General features: G+C 40.2%; 1 protein-coding gene across 9 annotated transcripts; it reads right to left on the bottom strand.

Moving 5' to 3' along the window:
• Positions 1–474: 474 nt before the first annotated feature.
• LOC108114416 (anion exchange protein 3) lies at positions 475–23,546 on the bottom strand. 9 transcript variants are annotated; one of them, XM_017225390.2, is made up of 16 exons: positions 22,847–23,546; positions 14,985–15,248; positions 7,382–7,529; positions 7,060–7,324; positions 6,736–6,865; positions 6,549–6,575; positions 6,285–6,446; positions 5,974–6,216; positions 5,771–5,911; positions 5,470–5,487; positions 5,074–5,283; positions 4,214–4,411; positions 2,397–4,150; positions 2,136–2,330; positions 1,840–2,068; positions 475–1,771 (listed from the first exon to the last, which is right to left on the bottom strand). In XM_017225390.2, the coding sequence occupies exons 2-16, from the start codon at positions 15,060–15,062 to the stop codon at positions 1,697–1,699; spliced, it is 3,873 nt and encodes a 1,290-aa protein (XP_017080879.1). In that variant the 5' UTR covers positions 15,063–15,248; positions 22,847–23,546; the 3' UTR covers positions 475–1,696. The 9 variants fall into 9 exon arrangements, with proteins under 9 accessions (XP_017080879.1, XP_017080880.1, XP_017080881.1 ...); XM_017225391.2 differs by lacking the exon at positions 22,847–23,546 and adding an exon at positions 16,562–17,001; XM_017225392.2 differs by lacking the exon at positions 5,470–5,487 and having other exon boundaries at positions 22,847–23,545.
• Positions 23,547–24,169: the final 623 nt, after the last annotated feature.

Raw genomic sequence — 24,169 nt, 5'->3', positions numbered from 1 at the left:
CTTGGTTGGGGCAGGCCAGGTCCTTTCAGGTCGCGAAAAGGTGAAAATGCCGGGAATGTCGGAAATAAAATTAAGATTTGTTCAACTTGTTGGCTAAAAGTTTGACTCGGCTAATTTGTATGCTTAATTGCCAAGCGCCATTTACACTAAGCTACGCGCAACGCTTTGAAGTCGCTAATTCAATTGGAACGGTTTAAAGGGGGTTCAGTTTGCCTTTTAATTGGATAACATTTGTAATTCCCCTGGCATAAAATTAGACGCTAACTGTCATTAAAAAATTTATGAAGAGCAAGAAGGGGAAAGTTTCTTTATGCATTTTAGGCTTACATTTATAGATGATCTCCACACTTAAAACTTGAACTAAGTCCGAAGACAGATTGCTAACCCATAGATTACCAATTTCGAAGTTTCTGTCTTAGGGAGATATTTCGCAGTAGGCTGTTAAAAACCCAGCCAGAAAGATCAAACATTTATTTAGGTTTTTAAATTTTTATTTGAATTTGAATAAACAATACTAGACAACAACTACTTAGAAGTAAGTACAAGTTCATACATACAAGTTACATAAAAATAGTTTGGGTTAGGCTCTCAGCTCGAGGCTGCTCCGAACGAATAATCTTTGAAACGTACTATATAGTATATGTATGGTGTATATATAACATAGTCATGTACAAGTACAATGTGTGTGTTTCATTTTTGTGTGTGTGTGTGTGGGTGTTTCAATAACCTGACTACAATTACAAAGAAGGCAAACTTACAGCGGCCACTTCACACGCAGAGCATTCACTTTAAAAGAGAGCTCCGGCTGAAGTTCAAACATCGATTTAGTTATAAACAATTGTTGTTCGTTCGATTTTAGGAGGAGGGGGATTAAGTTTTGTGTGTGTTTGACACTAATTATCACTACGCCAGTTGAAGTTTAAATATAGTTTATGGGCTTCTCATAGTTTTCCACGCTGGGATTGCTTCGATTTGATAAGGTCTAAGCCAAGTTCTCTAATAGTTTTTGTGTATATATGCAAATGCAATTATTGCTAATAATACATGCGATTTATCCAACTGAATAAATAACTTCATCCTCCAGTTGGTTTCCTTTTGTGTGTTTGTGATGCAAATTTGTGACTCTCCTTTCCGTGGGAAGGATATTTGTCTAGTCCTGACAAGTCAGAGGTAACGATTTCCAAATTTGATAAACCATCAACCCATTTTTGGTTTTGGCCTCAAAAATATGCTTTTGCTCTCTCTGCCCCCAAGACATCCTGGTTAATAATCTAATTCTTGATTTCAGTTGCAATTTAGGTACACGTTTCCGCCTTCTTCTGCAGCTCCAAACCTCTTACAATCACAAGGTGCAAACACCCCGCCTATATATCTATATATATTATACAAATATGTATATCTGTATATATATGTATATACGCGATGGGGTGGTTCAGGTGTGTGTAGTGTATGTATGTGGCTTGTCTCTAAATACTAATTGCAGGTAGTTCGTTAACGCTTTCACACCAGAATTTCGCAACAAATATATATCGTATTTGTATTTTGTATTGTTTTAGTTTTGTTTTTGCTTTGCTTTTGCTATGATTTGATTTTTGTGTTTTTGTTTTTGTGTTTTTGTTTTTGGGTGCCAGCGTAAAACGTGGCTTGGCTTTAATACTTTCAATCTAACACTAATTAAGTTCCAAGCAAACCAATCCTAGGCTGGTATGTTGGTTTGTTCATAGAAATCGGGCTCATCGTCATCGTTCTTCTTCATCTCGCTGCCATCCAACTGAAATACAAATTACAATCCATTAATTCATGTTTATGTAATCAAAATTATAAATTCAAATATTTTACCGCTTGCATTTCCTCTGGCTTGTAAAGCGCCGTCAAGTTCTGGCGTATGGGCACCATCATGATCAGGAAGAAGGGGAAGGCCAGCGAGAACTGGGACGACTTCACGGTCCACAGGAGCACGAGGCACAGCACCTGGATGGTGGTAAACAAATGCAACTTCCAAGGACGCAGACGCTTCACATATGGCGTGGGTGGATAATGCTTGACTGGCATGAAATACAGTCTTATTCTGTAATATAAAACAAATTTACGTTTATAAATAAATTAATTACTAAGTTAATGATCCAAACTCTTACCGCTCGAACAACTGCACTCCGCTCATGGAGGCCACACCCATGTACAGGAAGACTCCGAAGAGCACGGCCATGGGAATCAGTCGCAGAAGCGGAGCCATCAGCACTGAGAGACCAATCATCAGGCACACAAAGAATCCAGACAGACGCTGCTCCTTCACATCAACGATCCTGGGTGATTCTCCAGGAGCATGGGTGCTGTTCAAAGGAAAATTAAGTTAATATATAAAATTTTTATAAGGAAACCCTCCCATCTGCACTTACCGTGACATAATGGTGACGGAGGACACATGGGTCACCGATCTTACAGTGGCAGCACAATGCCAAGGCATGCCAAACAGTCCACAGGCGCAGTTAAGCAGGCACAGCAGAACAATGTCCCAATGCAGGCCAGAACCCTTCTTTAGACCACGATCGGGCTTATCCACAATCAACTCGGAGATCTGCGATTCCATGAAGATAAGGATATAGACCAGCAGGGCGGGCACTACGCAGGCAAATGGTATCCACGTGGAGGAGGTATCGAAGCCGATGTACCAGCCACGCTTGGAGGGATCGCTGGGCGACAAACCCTCCGGAACCACCAGCTTCTCCGTGTACACAGCAGGCACCAGGTAATCCACCAGCACGAAGATGGCAATGGAAATGGGCACACCGAAGTCTCCGAGGGCACGACGAGCATTGCGACCCAAGAAGTGAGAATTACGGAAGAGCTTCAGGTAGTAGGCGACCACAAAAGTGGCCAACGTAAGGATGGTGCAGAAGAGTGCAGTGTTCGGCTGATTCTTGGGCAACGGTGGTGGACCAATCGGCATGGCCGTCGTGGAGATATTCATCACCATCTGAGTAATATTTGCTGTCACACCGGCGGTTGCATTGAAAAGACTTCTATTGGTGGCATGGTCATGGGCAACCAGCGTCGGCGGCGGGAGATTGTAGTCCGGCAGCAGGGGATTCTCTTTGTAGATCGAAACCAGTTTCATAAACGTTTCCACAATATAGATGAGCGTGATCAGTGCCGAGAATATCTCCTGGGTGAATCTCGTCAAGAGGCGCACATAGACACTGCCCTCGAAAGCAGAGACCGTCAGGGATATTATGATCAACCAAACACCGACGTAAACTCTCAAGGATAGGAAATCAAATTCATGTTTCGTACAGAAAACCATTAGAGCTTCATCGAAGAGCAGCAGCGGTCCAGTCGTTCCGATGATCACAAGCGGTTGGCAGGAGAGACAATGGAAGACGATGCCCACCAGGGAGCAAGAGATCAGCGTCTCCGAGATACCAATCCAGCTGTTGGTCTTGGCAGAAACGAGACCTCCGAAAGTGATGGCGGTCGAAAGGCAAGCGAAGTACATAAAGATGGTGGCCGCCAGGGTTTCCGTGTTCAGGCCATCCAGAATATCACTCTTGTACATGGGCATCCTTCGTTTCAGATCGTTCCTTAGACCACCCCACAAACGGCCAGTCTTCTCCAGCGGACTGGGCTTCTTCTTCTTTCCGCCATCTTCGTCATCCGATCCGCCATCACCTCCTCCATCGCCACCGCCAATCGTAAATCCGATAGCTCCCAGCGTTTGCTTCTCTAGCAATGCCTTCTCCTCATCCTTGCCAATCTTGATCATCTCACTGTCCCGCTTCACCTGCAGCGCCTTGATCTTACGCGTGCGGATCCAATCCTTCTTGGCCTTCAACTCCTCGAAGGGCAGCAGATCGTGACGATCCCAATTACCGGGCGGCAGGACAATGGAATCATCCAGGAACTCATTGATGGCCGATAGCAAATCCTTGCGATCATCAGCCTTATAGGCAATGGAGTGGAAGTGCTCGTTGGCCATCAGCGTGGAGATGGAACGACCCACTTCATGGTAGTCCAAGTCAAAGTTACGCGGTCCCAAAAGCACAAACATGAATCTCACGGGGACAGGAACCTCTGTTAAGGTGGGCATCAGGACACCCTCCGACAGACGGACAAAGGCAATGGTGGGCTGCTCCAGAAACTCCACGGCACCAACCTTTAGGGATATTAAAAACAATCATTAATAAGGAACTAGGTCTGAATACTTAATACAACTTACCAAGACAGTGGTGGCTTCAGCTCCTGCTGGAATTCTCTTGAGGATCGTGTCATTCTGCAGCTTCTTGAGATCCTCCTGCGACGAGGAGTACATATCATCCTTCATGTCGATCTTAAGCTCATTGCTGCGTTTACTGCCGCCAATCTCGTTGGCCGGCATGATCTTGATCTTCTTGTCATCCGTGCCACCAGACAAATTCTGTGGAGCATTCGATTAAAAATTTTAATAACTTGGCTAATAAGAAGTTGTTCTTTTTTCTTTGGGGAAACATCAAGCAAGCTTCACATGCAAAGTTGGTGCTAGAACACTGAACCCAAATCATATGGTAAAGTCGTGCAACTGAACAAAATCGGAGGTATATAAGTAGAACAGAGTGCGGTCTAGAGGGCAGCAGTAGAGTTTAGAATAGCAAGTGGAAGGGATCTAAGGTACTTAAACAACACAGTCACAGTCACAATTGAGAACTTGCCAATCGTGGAGGTGGAGGTGGAGAGCACACATAAAAACAGTGGTTCTAAGGGGGGAGAAGGGCTACGGAACTTGGCTAAAACGTGATGGGGCTAAAAAGAAACATCGCGAGTTCTATAAGCGCATTTCGGCTGCTTTTCACTCCCAACTATCGCCAAGGAATGAAACTTTCTTAAATTTTTACAGATTTTTTAAGATATTTTCAAAAAATATTTATATTAATTTTGACTTTTGTGATAACTAACGTCCCCAAAATGACTTTTCAGTAAATAGGATCCATTCCTCTTCATATTCACCCTCAGGATAGCCCACCCCTACTTCTTCGTTTCATTCCCTGGCTCAAGGAGTGGATAACAAGGGGATGGATTTCTTAGGGGGTTCTAGTTCATTACACCCAGGTAGGACATCGTGGAGTGGCGTCGGTGATCAATCGCTGCCGCTGCAGCGGTGGCAGTTGCCACATTCAGCATCGCCGCCGTGGGCGGGGCACTGGAGGTTACGCAGATGCTTCTCCGGGCCTTGGCCAAATTGCGAGGTGGCTGTTGGGCCTGCTGTTGTTGTTGGTATTGCTGGTGGGAGGAGTCGGCACCCATCCAAAGAAACTTTTGTTTTTTGGAGTGCAAAAGGTTTTCATGTTTTGTTTTTCGTTTTTTGTGTAGAAAAAAATTAAGTAAACGCACAAGAAAAAAACAAGAAAGTTGAAGAGATACACAAACGTTTGGAAAAAGCGGCGTTTTATAAGTTATCTGAACGATCATGTCTATATACACAATTTAGCTATTCATTACCGATTTGGGTATAAGTTGCTGTTGTTGTTGTTGTTATAGATGATGTTGTAGTTGTTATTATAATAGTCGGTGTACGAGTTGTGAGTCATGAGATGGCAGAAATAGACAAGAGAATAATGACCACGATCATGGGAATTAACAAACTTTTGTCAACATTTTCACTGAAAGCCAATTATTTATAGCGAACAGGCACGATGATAAATGGTTGGGTGATAATTCGATATTAGAATGACAAGAAGAAGGCACAATGGTGTTAGGGAAACCAATATGGATGAGCTAAATGCCCAGGAGATGAGCTAACCTGCAGGCTGGTGTAGCTGTTGTACTTCCGCTTGGTGAAGGGCAGCACACCCTGGTGTTCGTTGACATGGCGATGGCGCAGGAGCAGCGAACGCATCACCGAGGGCTTGTCATTGATGTCGATCAGGTCCTCGATCACCATCTAAAAAGGTTGGATCAAGTAGTTATTAATTAAAGTTTATTATAAAATATAAGGAAACTTACCTGCTCTACGACGCGATAGGCCACGGCGGGCAGATCCTTCTCGTTGAGATCGAGCAGGACAACGCCCGTTTCCAGGCAGCGACGCAAATTGAGCAGCGAGTGGAAGGAGAGGGAGGCAACATGGGGCTTGCCCCAGCGATCAGAGCCCTCCTCCACATCTTCCTCATACTTGATCCAGCGGGCCGTCTCCTTCCATTCGCGATCCTCGCCCACGCCCGTAAGCTCGTCCAATTGCACAAAGACCTGCGTACAAAAAAGATTAAAAAATATGTAGAAATAAGGAAATGTTATAAAGAGACCCCTTTACGTACCTCATGAGGACTATGGTCCACCTCGGGCTTCTTGTTGGTGAAAGGGGAAATCGTAATCTGTGGCAGCTCGCGCAACTTGATGGATGAGTGATGAATCTTATGTCGGCGCAAGGCACGCGGGTCGTCCGAACGATGTGATCTCAGCTCGTTGAGATCAGCCTCCTATAATGGGGTAAAAATAAGATATTAAATCTAGAACTTTAAGCTTCATTGAGGATCTATTATATTGGGGCTAAGGGCACGGCCAAGGATAAGATGGTCAACCTGTTTAGCCGGCATTTGGCCATTTGTCTACAGGTGAGTCCGTATGTTTTGTGGGTTAGCAATGAGAGTTGGAGAGACACAATAGCTGGTTTAGTAAGATGATCTTAGCTAAGGTTAGTTGTGGGGGTAGGGTAGTTACTATATAGGCTGAATAGGCTAATAGGCAAAGTGTTCAGGGGGGCCCTACCTCCAATGCCGTGTCCTCAGGCTGCACAGAGATGCGACGCGCACCTGCATCACCGTTTTCCTCGAGCTTATTTTTGGGTTCCACGCTGTCCTGATGTGAGAATTTACGTTGTCTATAATACTGATGGCGGCTGTAAAGAGAATTTTATTTAAGTTATTTTATTATATAGGCCTTGTTTATTAAGTGATTAAGCTGTAAAGTAAATAAGCTACGTGATGTCGCCTTGCTGGCTGGAACATATCACGCATACGCAGTGTTATCTGTGAGACTCATTTCCCTTTATTACGCAAGCGTTGTATGCTCTTTGATAACAAGTGAAATTACCTTCTTCTGCGTTTACGTTCGTGCGATTGGTCCGTGGGCTGTTCATCATAACTCAAACTGGGCGGGGTGACGACGATCTTCTTCTTGCCGCCAAACTGGACGTGCTTCTCGTCCACCGAGTTGTCCGAGTGATCACCGTGTCCAGCTCTCTCCGAGACTAAGGGGAAGTCCTCGGGGATGTCATCGTAGTTTTGTGCATTGTTCAAAGGCTCCGTTTGGCTCTCGTACTCCGAGTCCTCCTCTATATTCAGATCGTTTGTGCGGACTACAAATTTTATTAAATTAGATTTTAAATCACAAATTAGTTAAGGAGACCACCTACTGCTATTCTTTTTGCGGGATCCAATGGGCAGCTGGGTGTTGTCCTGGAAGGTGTTTACATCGAACTTATCTTTGCGCGAACTGGTGCCGGCAAAGACCTTGTCCATTTCCGAGTCCAGCAGAACCTCGTCGGGATCCTCATTGCCGGACTGCAAAGAAAAATAGATATATAATATATAGAAATTGTCGTTACTCAATTGTTTTCATGCGTTTTGGTCACGTTGTGTATGAGTCAAGTCGTCGCAAATACTTTTCAATTAAGAATCTATAGGGAAAAACAAAGTCAGACAAGTCATGTGACTGGCGCAGCATTATTGTTTGTCGTCACGAGTCTTGTCTTTCGACATGTCTTGACGATCTACAGAAAACACTTAGAGGGGCCCCCAAGAAGAATGGGAAAACGAACGTCTCTGCTCTGCGGACATTAATCATCCATACCAGCAAGTGCTAACGTACGCATTTAGAACCTTTTGAAAACTTGACATTCCACTAGAGTATCCCAGCCTTACGATGATGATCAGAATCGAAATGGATTCACTGGGCGTCGTTCTTAATTGATTTTAATCGATCTCAATTGATTTTCATAGTGACGAAGGCATTGATTGCGCACTTCTTCTCAATCATCATCATAATTAACAGCAATATCAACATCATCTGGCCAAAGGGAAATATATTTATAAAATATTTCCTTGCCTCAAGTGGGAAACAAGTAAACCCAATTATTCCCAATTGTTGGCTGGCTATCAGATTACAAATATAGGAAAAATCTGAAATTGTTTATTGAAAATCACTGGGAAGGTTGCAGGGAATTCAATTTTCCCCCTTACGTTTAATTGGGACTGTATATTGCAAAACTTGTTTTTTTACACACATTTCTATATATGAAATCATCAAATTTTCCCTTCTTAATACCTTCTAATGATAATATGTTAAGCCCTAACTTTCTAGTTAATTTGGTGTTAAATCCACAATAATAAACACCTCAACTTCGTTCACACTTCACGCACACATCCTGGGCAAGTTAGTCAACATATTTTCCGGGATATTGCCAACTTTAATGGTACGTCTTGCTCTATTTTGCTAAAGTGTTTTCCCCGTTTTGTTTACTACGTCAACCTGAAAATTATCGTACGCTTAGATGTGTTGGTACATAAATGCAAATGGAATTAACGAAATGCGATTTGGGCCCTCGGGCAACCGAAGGACTGTCTAACGTTTTCCGGTCAGGTTTTGCAGCTGATGAATATTTGATATATCAACTTTAATACACTGGACGGACTGGCGTATCCTTGACAATTACATTCACTTCCTGATAAGCCCGAGGGCAGATAAGGGCGGATACAACAAAGGCAAACAGAGTTTCAGTTTGAGTTTATAAATAGACAAAATTTAATAACGCTGAGAGCCTGCACGTGGGAACGTCAATGTGTCCACCGACGGCACAAAAGCAAAAACAAAAAAAACTAGAAGGAGGACGACCAACGACCAAGTGTCTGTGTGTGACCCCAGTGGCTAGGTTTTGTGGTTGATGATTGTGGGTGGTGTTGTTTTGTTTGTGTGGGTGATGTGTTTTGCATGTGATAAGCTGGAGCGTAACGCGCCATGTTACGTTAATTAATCGATAAACACTAAGTTGTCCCATAATGACTTTAATACTAATGCCCTGCTCTTTTTTTATGATCATTACGATGTTGTTGGCATTGCTGATTTACAGATACCAACTGCCGTCGCAGGCAGTAAATGTATTTTCTGTCATTTAGCCATTAGCTTGATGCCCATCATAATGTGGCTACAAGAGTCAGCTACATAATTCCCCCCCAAAAACCACCCACTTTTCAGGTAACCCACGTTCTAACAGACCCTCGCACTTTATGCACCATGTCAGCAGTGCGGTGCGGTGCTTATCACAAATAATCGATGGTAGGTTCAAGCCCCCCAAAACACCAACCCAACCCATTCAAACTTCCACGCCCACTGTTCCCGCCCACCTGCTGTCTGAGCTGTCAATTTTCGTTGTTGTTTGTTTAGCGTTCGGAGCGGAGCTAAATGAGTATGCACGGGTCATACTCCTATCCTCAAAAATGCACACAGTAGCTGGCCAATAAAATAGAAACCTATTAGGTCATCTCGAATGGGTATTTGGTGGAGAATTTGTAGATTTAACAGAGGCACAACTCTACCTTAATAATACTATTTAAAATATGAGGGAATTTGAAGATTCAAAGCGAGCTTAAAAGTAACATCTTTTCCTAATACAACCAAAAATGCCTTCCGCTTTCTGACTTTTACAGTATTTCCCTTTCAATTTGCATAATACGTTTCTGGTTCCTCAAGCAGATGTGTGCTGACATTTCCTTTTTATGTCTCAAAAAAATAAACCAAAAATAAACCAAAGAAATGCTCACCAAAGAAGTCACTGCACCTATTCGTTTGACAAGCGGTGTGTGCAATCGCAGTCACAGTTATGGCATAAGTTCGCCCCATGAAGCTGGGCGTGCATGTAAGCAGCTCAGGAACCCGCTTTCAAGTTGGCCCAACAACAAGAACAACAACAACAGCCATAAGTTGAGCTGAGTTCGCGGAGTGTTTCTGATGTGATTTGACATCTGGAAGAGCAGTGGCAAGCGAGCGGTGGCACGTGACTTACAAGTCATAAGCAAGTTAGGTGCCGCCGCTCGTGGCCTAAACAACTTTTTGTCCAACTTGCCAAATTGAATCAAATTGCGGCTAAAGCGAAACTTGTTAAGATTTTGCCAGTTGCCAACTGTTGTTGTCATCGCCGGCGAATAAGTTTTTTTTTTCTTTGTTTTTTCATATGACTTTGCCCCGCTCACAGCAGATTAAAAGTTGGTCCTCTGCCGACGTATCGCGTATAACTTTGTATTTATTGGAAAACTGTTTGAGTTGCCAAAAAGAAAGTCGGTGGGGAGATATGGTTAAGTGAGTGGTGAAAACTGGAGATGGCTAAAGTATATATTTTCTTTAAAAATAAGTCAAAATATATTACAAATCTATGTATCTAACTTTACAATATAATAAATATATGCTTAAATTCTAAGCAAAAGTAATTACTGAAAAGTTCACAAACTGCTAAGAAAAAATCAAAGGTCAACTGTTTGTAATTTTATGGCAAAAATTCTTAACACATTTTTTAATGGTAGTCCAGCATTTGGCCGTAACTAACATGACCATAAAAGTGTGCAATTCTTTTGAAAAACAGAAACAGAAAAAGAAACAGAAACCGTTTAACTTTACATTTAACTTCTGACTTTGAGTTGGATATATTTATGCATGTATACACAAAACTTTTTATTTGTTTGCAGCTGTCGAATTTTTTCCACGGCCTGTGCATAATTTGGTTGATTTTTGTTGGCTCGCACTCGCTACGCAGTTGGGTTATTCAATTTTTTATACCGTTTTGTGTTTTTGTTTGCACAAATTAACGATGCTTCTATAACGCTCTTGTGTCTGACTGTCAGCCCAGTAGTGACTATGTGTGTGTGTATCTGTGTTAATTTAATGTGAATTCCGCAGCGGAAATGCTCGCACAAGCACAAGAGTGACGGGGGAGAAAAGGCGGAGAAGTGTGGATACAGGACATCGACGGGTCAGGGGGCGCAGCGAGACGCAGCGGACACGTGCGAAAGGTTAAACTGGTCATTGGGCGGAGGCAAAGGCAAAGGCAAAGGCCCAGGCATAGGCGTTAAACCATCGTAAACGTAATCTAGTGATGGGAAATCATGCTGACAATGCCGCTCAACCTCTGAACATCTACATACATATTCACACACCATAGCTTGGCACAATGGAAAAGTGTTGCATACTTCAAGGTCAGTCGATTGGCATTGTTTAGGTGTGTGGGTGATAGTAGGGTAGTGTAAGTATGTGTGTGTGATAGCATTCAGCAATAAATAGCTGAGGCCTCCTACATTTATTAACCTGCGGCCGGAACTGAATAGAAAATATTCCAGGAAATGAAAGGAATTTTATGGGAATTTCACATTTAATGGGTTTTCTTGTAAAGTGAAAACTTTAATAACAGCGTTGGAAGAATTCTAAGAAAGGGGCTGGGCAAGGTTATTTTAAGAATCTATTTTTATTATTCTTAGGAAGGAATGAAGTTTAAAGTAAATATTTATTACATATTACATAGAACTTGTCTCTAATGGATTTCCTTTCCCACTGAAAACTTTAACAGCTTATAACTAAACATCAAGTTCTAAACATTTTGTATTTAAAAGGAATCCCTATGAATTAAATACCCCAGCACTAAGCTTCTTATATAACTTTTAATATAGGGAACTTGTACAAAACTTAAATTAAAACCCCACCCAACTTTCCAAACTCGAAGAAAACTTAAGCAAAGTGAAAACCTCTGTTTTTCCATTCAGGTGTGTGAAAGTATAAATAATGCATGGCCTGCTAAATAATTCAGAGCGTTTTTATAATGCAGACAAATTGGAAACACGATACCGCAAAATCCCATTCAAACAGTCAATCATCCATCAATCCGGCAAACCGAAATGAAATTCGGTTATTATTGGTAATTTTTAAGATGCCATACACAAAAGACACCTTTAAGGAGATATATATACACGTTTATGTACAGATATATATATATATATATATGGGAGACCGCAGACACACGTGTGTGCAGGTAGGTTGACTCCTGTCGCTTGGGGTAACATTTTGGGTAACATTTCTGTGTTTTTCACTGCCACTGAGCCGTTTTATTGCCCCAAAAAGTATGCAACACCCAGAAACGAATTTTCCCCTGGAATATATGTGTGTGTATATTTGTAAGTATATATGTATGCATGCTTATACCAGGGATCTCAGAGTTTTGCTTGCCTTCGGCACATAAAAGACCAACTCACTTGTTGTGCCCAGCTGCCAACTTTTCGACTATAATTTTACAAAAAAAAAAACAAGAAAAGGACAAAATTTCTATATGTAAAGGCTTTTCCCACATTATCCTCGTACCGATGTGTCTGTGTGTGCATGGGCTCTTTTGAAACAATTTTCAAGGTTGTGTGCTCTTGAAAAGTTTGTGTGTTAGCCAACTTTCCGTGCGTTTTTGATTAACATTATAGATCAAACAAGTTAAACTAGTTTTTCGCTTTACCTTGAGGGCTCCCAGTTTTTGTTTGTGCAATTTTCCTTTTGCTTGTAAAACTTTCAATCACGTTAGAAATAGTTTGATAACGGTATCTCTTTCGATAAAAAAAAACCTTTTTGCCTGTTGCACTTTGACCCGCGAATTATGGTAAAATTTTATTGTTTTTGGGCGGGGAAAACGCTTAGCCTGTTCCGTTGTCTGGGAAGGCTGCCCAGCAAATGTGGGGCCACGGCTAGTGGCTGTTGGTTCTGCTGCCTGCTGCCTTCTTGGTTTTACCTGAATTTTCTGGCACTGCGCAGGCGTGGGTTAAAGCGCGCGTATAACGGTAGAACAGGCCGCTCGCTCAGCTGGCAGTGCTGCAGCGTTTCGGCCACGCTCAGCTGATTCTCAGGGCCATAACGGCGGGCGGGCTTTACTACTACCACCATCAGCCCCCCAGGACGCGTTGCTGCTGACGTAAATCGGAATGCAGTTTTCGCCAAAAAGCTTTTAAGCAGGCCAAAAGCTTCATTCGCTCGGAATTTTTTCTCCCTACTGCCCACTCCCCCTCCTACTAGTGCATAATTAATGGCAAAGCTTTTTCGCTCACAGGACCTCCTTTGATGATGGTCAAGGCCGCTCAAGGCCAACACTTGGTGTTTTGTGTATGACCAACGATTATGGCTAGGAGAGTGTGTGTGTGTGTGTGTGTGTGTGGTGTGCTAGTGTGTGCAAAAAAGCTTTTTTGCCATGCACAAAAATCTATTCACTTGATGGCACTTTGAACGGCAAGCCAGTACATTAAGGCTCATTAGCTGCTCTCCCATACCTATATATATATATATATATTGGTACATATGTTTGTATTTTGGGTAATTAGCGATAACAGTCGAGTTGTAATGGCTAATTGAGTTATACGCCTGTGTACAGTGCAGCTCAAGATGATAGGTCAGCCTGAGGGAACCAGAATTATGTAAGACCATTAACACTAAATGGGTTGGATGGATGACATGAACAGTAATTGATTGATTGTTGCAATGTGTAATAAATATTTAACAACCAGAGCGTATCCTTTGATGACTGCCAAATATTATGAGAGCTATAAATCAATCATTTGTCTCACTGGTTAATATGATAGACAAAATTTGGCTAATAGTCAGCATCATAAAAGGTTTCATCATAATTATTCCTAAAACAGTACTTGAATAATCATAAATCAATCATAAATTGAGCATATTTTATTAATACTCATATTCGTAGACTCAATTTATTTATACATTTTGAATCTAAGTAGAGTTTTGCCTTCCAACCCAAGCCATTGGTAAACCTTTTCTGATGCAATTAACTTAATTGAGGTTGCTGCTCCCACGGCAAATGCAACTTGATGCTTTCACCCGGCCAGGTGTCAATGAATTGATTACGCTTACAATTCCCCTGTACTATTACTTTTCATTGTCAATGTCAGAGTGAGTGCCACAGCATTGGCCTTGACCACGAATATCGATTTCCTGTTCTGTGCTGAGTTGAGTGCGCTTCATTTGAATGCTAAATGTCTAACTAGCTTCCTGTTACCGTTATTGCACAATTAAAATGCGTTTAGTTCGATGCTTTTAAGTGTTTAGCCTTTAGGCTGACAACTTGTTGTCGCCCTCCAGAGCACAACGTCGCGTATACGCAACGTTGGCAAAAATGCTAGCACAATAGCGAGTCACTTTCGCATGAATGAATGCATGATTAGGCACTGTGATCTACTGCTGAGTACTCGCACACGAAACCCAATCTGAAATCGAAATCGAAATTGAAATTGAAACCGAAATCGAATCGATTTAGCTGGAAACTGGTTTCTAAATTGTGTCACTTGGTAGCTGGCGGGCATATGCCGGTGTTAGCGGAAATGTGTAGAAAAGTAAACAACTACAAAAAATAACAGAAATCCAACACACAACTACAAAAAAATCAATAACAATTACTTGACATTACCGTGCGGGCTTGCGAATGAATTATTCACAAATTGGCAATAGCAAAATACGAAATACGAAAAATAGAAAAAAAAAAAATACATTTAAAAAGTGATTTATTTAATGGAAAACTACCAACGTCCGCTCATTATATTCACTTTTTGACATATGTTTGTTTGCATTACCAAACGAAATATAGTTTGGAGAGAACCTTGACTGGATAGGCAAAAGTATCGTATCGGGATCATCATCAGCCGTAGTATGAGCTCATTCCCGCATTTGCCTAATTAATTTCCCAGCCAAAAGCCAATACATTAGGTGCGATTATTTATAGTTAATCTATCTACCTACACACGGGAAATGCAGCCAAGAAATGTCTAAATTGATTAAGTTAAGTTATATATAAGACGTTTTATGATCTTTAATACAAATTTGTTTCATTAGGAGATGGTTTTCATGGCTTAAAGGCTTTTGCCTATGTCTTTGTTTTCTTAATGCATTTTTTTTCGGCAAAAGTTAGATAATCTCTTTCTGTATAGCTAACTCACCTTCTTTTTGGTATTAAAGCCCAGGAAGGATAATTTGCGGACATTATTCTCCCTGCCGCTGGCCGAACTGAAGCTCATCTTGAGTGTTTTTGTATAGTTTTTGGTTTAATTTAAGTCCAATCCGAGGATCTAGGGATATTTAAAGCTGCCTATTTGATGATCAGGATATGTAATGGCATCGAGGTGCTGGTGTGCTTGGTAACTTGCTGGGGCCACTGTGGATGCTCCAAGAATCTCGGCATTCGGGGCAGCGAATTCAACGCCCTAAAATAAAAAAACACAACAAAAAATTAAAGATATATAGAAAAAAATGAATACAAAAACAGAAGCAAGTTGAGAACGCAATTTCATTAATAACAATTTCGACTGTTGTCTTTTTTTTTGTGACTGCTAAGGAGGGCAATTGATGGCGATGCCGCACAGAAATATATATATGAGTACCGAGCGCCATAAAAACCAGTCGACGCGAATCAATTAAAGTTAAATGGCAGCCACACGCATAGTTAGGGCGGTATAGAGGGGGCGGGGCCGATGAAGCACGCGACTTTCGTTGACGGCTCGTGATCAATTTGCGTTATTTGAACACTCAATTATTATTCGGAACTGGACTCGGGGGCAATGAATGTGGCAATCGACGCCCCAAGGCGGTGTTCTTTGCTGCTCAAATGGATCACTTAACGATCTGCATTTCCATTGCTAGAGGAATGATTATACACACAGGAAAATTTTGATATCTTCTGGCTTCTAAAAGATTAAAATTATAATATATTTTCTGTCAGCACTTAAACTTTGCTTTGTCAAACTGAAAAATTTAATTTTCTGTTGCTATCTCAGTTATGTTTTATCAATAAAATAATTATTAAATCGAGCTGAAGGCTATCAAAATTCTATATAGAAATGATACCCCCATGAATAATACTTTTTGGAGAGGATAATAATAGACTTTCCATTTTTAAGCTGTCATGGCATGGATCACTTTCCTAAATTTAGTAGAAATTATTGCGATATGGTTAATTGCCTTCTTATCGTTTTAAGCTTTAAATAGGCGAGCAAAATATACTTAGAAAAATGGTCAGTGATGTATGGTTTTTCAACTTTTTAATTCATTGTTGACTTCATTCACTTTTATTTCCATTTCTAAGAAAATTCATACACTGCTACCCTAAGTTGTCCTCGTAAAAATATTATTAAATGTTATTCAATAATTTATTCAACGTTAATGCCTTTTAATTAACAAACTTCACAGAACACTTCTAACTAGTTAAAAAGAAATAAATTTGTATTTTTATATATATATTTCCTGTGTAGCAGCGCCGATCTCCTTAACAGTTTCGTAACTTATTGTGACAGCTGTCTGATATTTAAACCAAAATTTATGTTAATACTGGGCAACGCCTACTCATATAACGTGGCGATAGCCAGCCCCTCCGATATTCAGAAGGGGCGTGGCAAGCGTTGAACCTAAACGGCAATCAAGCGAAACAAACACAAACACAGCAGTGAACACAGACAAAGGCTAGCAGGAGGCCAGTGTTGAATGTTACGTGTCCGCAGGTCCTTAATAATTCAGTAAGCACCTTTAATGGCTAGGATAGTAGTAGTAGGTTAGAACCAATAGACTGGCAGGACAACAACTGAATGACCGAAACACAAAAAAACCGAAACACAAATTCAATTAGGCACCGCTGGCCATTGGTTTGCACGTCGGTTAAAAATCGCGAATTAGAGGCGTATACGCGATATTCAGGACACCGACGAAGCTTCCACCGGGGCGAACGAATGCCGTGTGAACCTGTTGCGGCTGCGAATGCGCTGATTTATGTGAGCCGTCTTTCTGCCGTCAAGAACGCTTGAAAAGTGAGCCGCCGCCACCCGAAGTATCTGCGAACTGCGAAAAACCTTTAATGTCGCTGTATAGGTATTATCTTGATATGTATTTGTGTGTATCTGTGTGTTTGAGGAGCAGCGCTTCGTTTCGTATCGTATATCGCGTAGACAATCCAACATGAGTCTCGTGCTTAGACACAGCGCCTTAACTTAGCCCGTCCCATTAACTGTTTTTTTTCGTATTTTTTGCGCTACCCACAAATTTTCACTTGGTCGCGTTGATTATATAAGAAAATGTGACTCGTCTTTGGATAGGGGCGGGTTCCAGTTCTCCATGTGCCTTGGATATTCCGTCTTGTTTGCCATATGTTCTTCGATAAAAAAACAACAAAAACTAAAGGAAAGAAAACTGATGGGTCTCCTCTGTCTGACCATGGATTAAAGTTAAGTTGGTGAGCAAACAAAACTTTTGGCTTTTGGCAACCTTGATATTGCCTCGCGTCTGGTGGGGCGGTGGGTGGCATATGTTAACGGTAAACGTTATTAACTAATAAAAGGATTTCAAAGTTGATCAATGGCTGAACGAGGGCGGAAGCTCTTCCAAGGTTGCCGAATAAATATTTGTACAACCATTCCATCATTTTGCTGCCCCAGGGAAATGCTTGGCAAATCCCTAAATTGCTTCGTTTATTATTGCTACTTATATTTGCTTTTCAGCGTTTTTATTTTTACTTATATAAGTTATGGTTTAGGTAATTCAGCTGAGTTTCTGTAAGTAAGAAAGTAAGTTAAGTAACAGGTGCTTTAAGCCAAGCAAGTATCATTTAAAATAAAGAATTGATTCTAGGGAAAAACTTGACATTTTTATTAAACCAAAAAGGGCTTAAATACTTAAACAGCAATCTTACTTTTTACTAATAAATAACTTTTGTTTATTGCTATACAAAAATTACTTATTGAACTTCAATAAAAGTCTGTTCAGTAGAAGACTGTTTGAGCAAATACTATACAATCCAATAAAAGTTTACCCAAAAACCACCAAAGTTAAAGATCAATCTAGAGCTATTTCTGTTTAGACCAACTCAGCTGATTTTTCCATATATTTTTTGATTTGTTTTAGACCATCGATCGGGGATCGCGTGACTCTAACCGAATTCGATACGATAAAGTGCACGTAGCTCTGGGAAAACAAATAAATTTACACATTTTATGGCCTACACAAGGGAAGCAGACGGATGGCAGTCAGTTGCATGTTATCAAAATTAGTGGTAACTTAAAACCCATAATCACAGACATATATATACATTCAAGACACTTGAAGGCAAACAGAGCGGTGTGGCTGGAGGTTCCCATAAAATCCAAAGGTGTTACAATTTAAACCTCCTCCAAAAAGATGGGACGACAGGGGCTTGGGTGGGACAGGGTGTTGGTTAAAAATTAACGTGGTGATCAATTTTATGGGTTCATTAGCGTGTGCTAACGAAATGACGCCAAACGATCGATCGTACGACGGTCTGACTTAATTTTGATTTAAATTATTTGTTTGTATATACGTATGAGCTGTATAAAAAAAAAGAAGAACGTTGGTGGGTATCAAGAAAGTACCGCCTACACCTTCAAACGTTCTTATCTCGGCACTGGGCTAGCCATTCATTTCGATTTCGATAGCGATTTTCAGATTTTGTTCTAATTTATTAAAACAATTGACAGTAATGTATGAGATTTACCATTTTCTGGGCTTCATAAATTATCAAATTGTCTATTACGCGTCGTGTTCCGAAATTGATTTGATTTAACCAGCGCAAGACACGTCAATTAGCCGCCTTCTGATAGATGATAAATGGCCCAGAGGGCTTTAAATAGCCCAAAGTTGGTTATGTAATCAATTGAAAACGTCTGAGCTTTATCAATGCCCAGTCTCGTGCAACGTCTCCTTATCAATATGATGTTTCTTTCCACACCCAAGTCGAAGAAAACTAACCAGAGTCAACCGGTTTCCGTCAGTCAGCTGCTTACTGGAAATCCTACCTCTGCTTAAATGCCACATAAATTTACATTCACGTGCTGCCCGAACAAGTTGTAAACCGGTTTTTTCGGTCTTCGAAATTGCAACAAATGCAACTGGGCAAAAAGGCAGCTGCAACTGGTAATGCAATTGCAACCACTGCAGCTGACATTGAACTTGAAAGCACTCAAGCGCCTCGAACTCACTTCTCTACTCCACCGGAAAGGGGTTAAATGCCTCTCCCTCACACTCACCGATTTCCACAACCACTCGAACGTATAAATGTCAGTTTAAAAACCACTCGAGATATATATTTGTAAAGTATACCGGCAGCTCTACCTGCTAAAATGTCGCGTTGACGACGCCGGTAATTATACAGAAGTGTGCCCATATACCATTTTCGAATATATGAGAGCATTAAAATATTTGATAATTGGAAAAGTATTGTTTAAGTGCCACCATATATCATCGCTGGCCATAAATATTTGTTTTCAACAATCCCCCCAGACTGATTAACAAATCCCCCGACGTGCGATTCATTACTATAAACCATACACTCTAAAAACTATACTTACTTACTATACTTAGCACACAAATAGCTAGTTCAAGTGCACTTATTGGAATAGGTTAGTAATCAGATAATTACAGTTTACTATTGAATTGTATAGCTATAGCTATAGCTTGAATTACCATTCAGACTTCTGTTTAAAAGTATAGTATTATCAAGTAGTGTCGGTTACAGTAGCTAAACGACCGAATAATTGCGGTTATCGCATATGCTTTTTCACTGGATTAACAATGCCCTTACATTGATATAAGTTATATCATAATAACCATAAAAGTGATACAAAAACAGCAATTAGCTTTAATTAATTGAATGAAAAACCAACACAATATGCTAACAAACCTCACTTTGCTTGTAATTTATTACAAAGGCAAACTCAGTTAGCATAAACAAACATTGCACTGGAACCTTTTGTAAAAGTTCGGGTTTTTTTTTTAGACATTCACTTTGATTTACACTTTCGTTAGGCAGCGTACTTCCACTTTCCACTTGAGTGACAATATTGTCTGACCTTGAAGGATTTATGATCGACAGTTTTCGCCCGTTCAAAGGTTCAAAGCACTTCAAATCAATTGCATTCGAAACACGAAACACGACATTTCAAACGGAATGAACATTTTTTGGCAACGCTCCACCGCACACACAAAGCCACAAACATACAGAGCTGTGGAAAACCAATTGCAAATACAGAACTAAACTTTAATTAGCCAGTTATTGCAGCTCTAATAATGACTAACCGAATGACTTATGTATATATCAATTATATATACATATATAAAGCCATAAAACCCAGTCAATACTTTTTCCCAGCAATTTAATTTTAGTTTCTTTACCGATAACCATTATCCGTCAGCTGTTTTAGAAATACGAGCTGTTTTCCCTAGAGTCATATATATATGTGGTATATGGTTTTTGTCAGAAATCGCCACAGATGGTAGCGTCGGTTCTTAACCGAAACCTAGTCAGCAGATATTTATTTTCTTTTGTTTTTTGTTTTTTTTTTTGTAAATCACTCCGTGAGAATGCCTATATCAATAGCAGACATGGCCGTTGCAAAAGGGGATCTGGGTATCTTTTTTTACATATCCAGAACGAAACGACTGATTAGCCCTTCCGCTCTGTTGGCGGTGATTTTGTTTTGATGATTCAAAAGCATTTTCTAAGCGTGACGAAATGCGATACCTTATCTAAAGGGTGTCGAACCGTATGAATAAGTTGGAAGCTTAAACTAACTATTGTGTAAGAGTTTGCTTATAGATTTTATGTTCTTGTTGTTAAAGTTAACAGAATATTAAGTGGTCATGCCTGACTATTTGTAGGTCTATTGATTTTAATAAATATATATTAATTTAGAATATAAAACAGAAACATTCAAATACAGTTCCCCGAAATCTATCATGGCAACCTCATGATCTATTTATTTAATGTTTATAAATCAACTTAACTTTACAACCTAACCATTTTTATTTTGTTTAATACAATCCTTGTCAAAATTCAAAAGAAATTGGAAGTGCGAAAAAGTTTATTTTTATATTGAATTACTCATGGATCGCCTTACACCCTTTGTCTACGTCTGTGCCTTTCACCCGCGGTACTTCCTCCATATCGACTATTGTTATTTAATACATACTTCAATTTGCTGGCCACTGCAAATTCTGTGTATCGTTCGCAGGAACAATAAATAGTACTTGCGAAAAGCTCAAAATTACAACAACAACTACTCGCCGCAAGTTGTTTAAACAAAAGTGCAAAGCAACAATTACAGAAGCGGCAATAACAATAAAACCCAACTTTAAGCGTCATGATACATTTTGGTTAAATATCAGACAAGAACAATACGAAGAAAAAAAAAGAAAAACAAAAAAAAAATAACCACCCGAGTTGAGATAAACAAATTCTAGTTAACATTGTGTGTTTATCGTGTGCGGGTCGCGACTGCAGCATAGATGTTGCACAAAGGGGGTAGGAACGGGGGAAAGCCAAATTATTGAGCCATTACTCACCAGTTGAAACCTTGGGGGCGTGGCAAGCAGGGGGCGGTTAGAGAGAGGGAAGAACAAATATTTTCCACACTGTTACAAAATATATCATCGAAATTGGTCATTTATTGCGTAGTTTTACGATACCGATAAAGCCTTTATCAGAGACTTTTGCAACATCAAAGTAACACAGTATGAAATGATGTTAAACATTTATATTTATACAATATAAGATTCTGTAAAATTATGATTAATTTTTTTTTCAGTGCAGTCGAGAAAGTGCAAGCAGCAATTCACGTGCTGTGCGAAAAGCGAAGAGGCGGTGTGCGGAGGGGGATTTAAATGGGGGTCCAACGGGGGACTTTGAGCACACTCCAATGCTGATAGCAGAAATTCCCCCAAAGTAGAGTTTCGGTGCTTTTTGCCCCATGTTGTTTTACTTGTTGTTTCTCGAAATTTGCATAAAAAGCAGACAAACTTAGCATAAAGCGCCGCGGGGAATGGAAGACAAACAGGGCGGAGTATGGGCAGTGGAGAAAGGGGGCGAGAAAACAGAAGAAAGGGGGACAAAAGGAGGCAACAAGGCAGATGGAGAAACGTGGCACTACGTGCCGGGTACAACTGAAACTGTGTTAGCTTGTCGAACAAACACAAAAACACCAACAAATAATTGAAAAAAAATCGAAACAAAAACAAAACAAAAGGCAAAAAATCAAGAACTCAAAAATAACAAAAAAAAATAACCTACACCGCCCCTGGCCAGAAATCCAAAATAGAACCAGTTTCCAGAGTTTCAGTTCAGAGTCACATGCTGCAGTTGCTCTCGGACCTGACTTGATTTATCTCTTTCGGCTGCTTAATAATTTGTCCGACAGCAATTGAAAATCGAGGCCAAAAAGTTCTTAGCCAACTTAGCAAGCTAGCGAAGAACTTTTATTTAACAATATTTAGTTCCGTAATTGTTTTTGCCGCCGAGTAAATTTCGCATTTTCTTTGACACTTTTCCAACTGCGAAAAAGCTCAGTAAATGTTTATTCTTACACAGTGAGAAATCACTTGGAGTTTTGGTATGTTACATAATGATATGGCAACTTTATACATTAACATACTGTTATACAACTTATTGTTACAAAAGTCAGAATTAAAATATTTATAATAAATCCTCTGCCCTTAAATTTTATTTTCCATTTTGTATAATAAAGCGTTTAAAAAAGTTATAAACTTGTCAATGGTCTAAAAACTAGTTCTTTATTAGACTCATTAATCAACGATTTCTAAAATAGCCAACTCATTTTTTAAGGTAATTTTCGCAATTAGTTGATATTTTTCGCTGTGTAGAGGGAAATGCGACAAAAAGGCAAAAATTTCCACAATTTAAAGATCTTTCGCACGAAAATAGCCGCAGACACAACAACAGAAAAGAACGTCAGACCAAAATGAATTTTATAATTGACACGTACTTGAAAGTATTCTTTTAATTTTTTACCTTTTACTTGGCCACGGGCGCCAACAACAACAAGAATAATAATAGCGACCACTGATGACGTCGCCGCTTGGCGAAATTCGGAAATTTTCCACTGTGCTTTAGACACAGCTCATTGATTAGCATAAAGGGTTTTTTACTGTTTTAAATCTTGATCTTGCGGGGCAAATTTTTATGTTTCTTATATTTTATTTTGCGCGGGGATAACAACAAACGAATCGAACGGTGGAAGAGCGAGGGAGAAAGGTATATAGGTTTGGGGGGACGAATCACACTCACACACGCACTGGCTGGAGAAGAGAAAGAACGCGAGAACGAACGCGTCGATAAAAACAACAGACGATAAAGGAAAAGGCAAAAGCGCACACGAAAATTGGCAGGAAAGAGCAACAATAACAAAATGCTGTTGCTGTTGCGTGCGCGCGGTGGTGAAACCTTTGTATTTTGTACTTATTCTTTTTTTTTTTTTATTTTTTTACGTTTTACGACTTTTTGTGTTTCGGACAAACTTGAACTTGGCAAGCTCTATATTCCGCTTTTATCCGTAGTTTCTGTTTTTTCTGTGCGAGCAGCAGCACGTTTCCGAGCGTAATGATTTACAGTTCCTGCCGCAGCACGTTTTTAACCGGAGCGATCGAATCGAAAACGCAAACGCGAATGTCGCACCGCCGAGAGAGAGGAAAAGAGACGCCAACGGCCAACAGCTGGGCTCGAAATAGAGAGAGCCAAGAGCCCACCCTCACCATCGATCGCTCTCTCAAGTACAGTGGAATTAATCCCTATATATACATATATGGTTTTACATAAATCACAAGAACCTTTATATTATTATGCCATTTTTGGTTTCTTAAAGATCTAGAGAAATATTTTCATTCACAAAAAGATGACTTTATAATTTTTAATAACAGGTTCTTTGCGGAATTTCAAAAACATGCGGTGTTCTATCGGTCTGCTATCCGAATTTAATAGTCTCTTAATGTCACATGACCGAACTGCATAGTTATCCAATCATAAGTTTAATCAATATATAACAACAATTAGTATATAATTAGAGCAAGGGGCCGCACAAAACGTTTGTTGGGCAGTAAAAATAAATGTTAAACCAAACAGAGTACTCAATATTTAAACGTGTCTTATAAATTCATAGGACGCATTTTTATTCATATTATTTTTTTTAGTTTCTGAATATATAAAATGAGAGCATAATTTATTCCACTGTGCCGTACTACCCTACTTTACATAGATCGCTCTCTCTCCCTATTTCTCTCTTTCTGGCAGGCTCCGTTGCGTTTAACCCTTCGCAGGGATACGGTTTGGAACCCCCTG

This window comes from Drosophila eugracilis, unplaced genomic scaffold (genome assembly GCF_018153835.1).
Source record: "Drosophila eugracilis isolate 14026-0451.02 unplaced genomic scaffold, ASM1815383v1 contig_2154, whole genome shotgun sequence".
Lineage (NCBI taxonomy): Eukaryota > Metazoa > Arthropoda > Insecta > Diptera > Drosophilidae > Drosophila > Drosophila eugracilis.
Note: the sequence above shows the minus strand (reverse complement) of the source record. Positions and strands in the feature narration are given on the sequence as shown.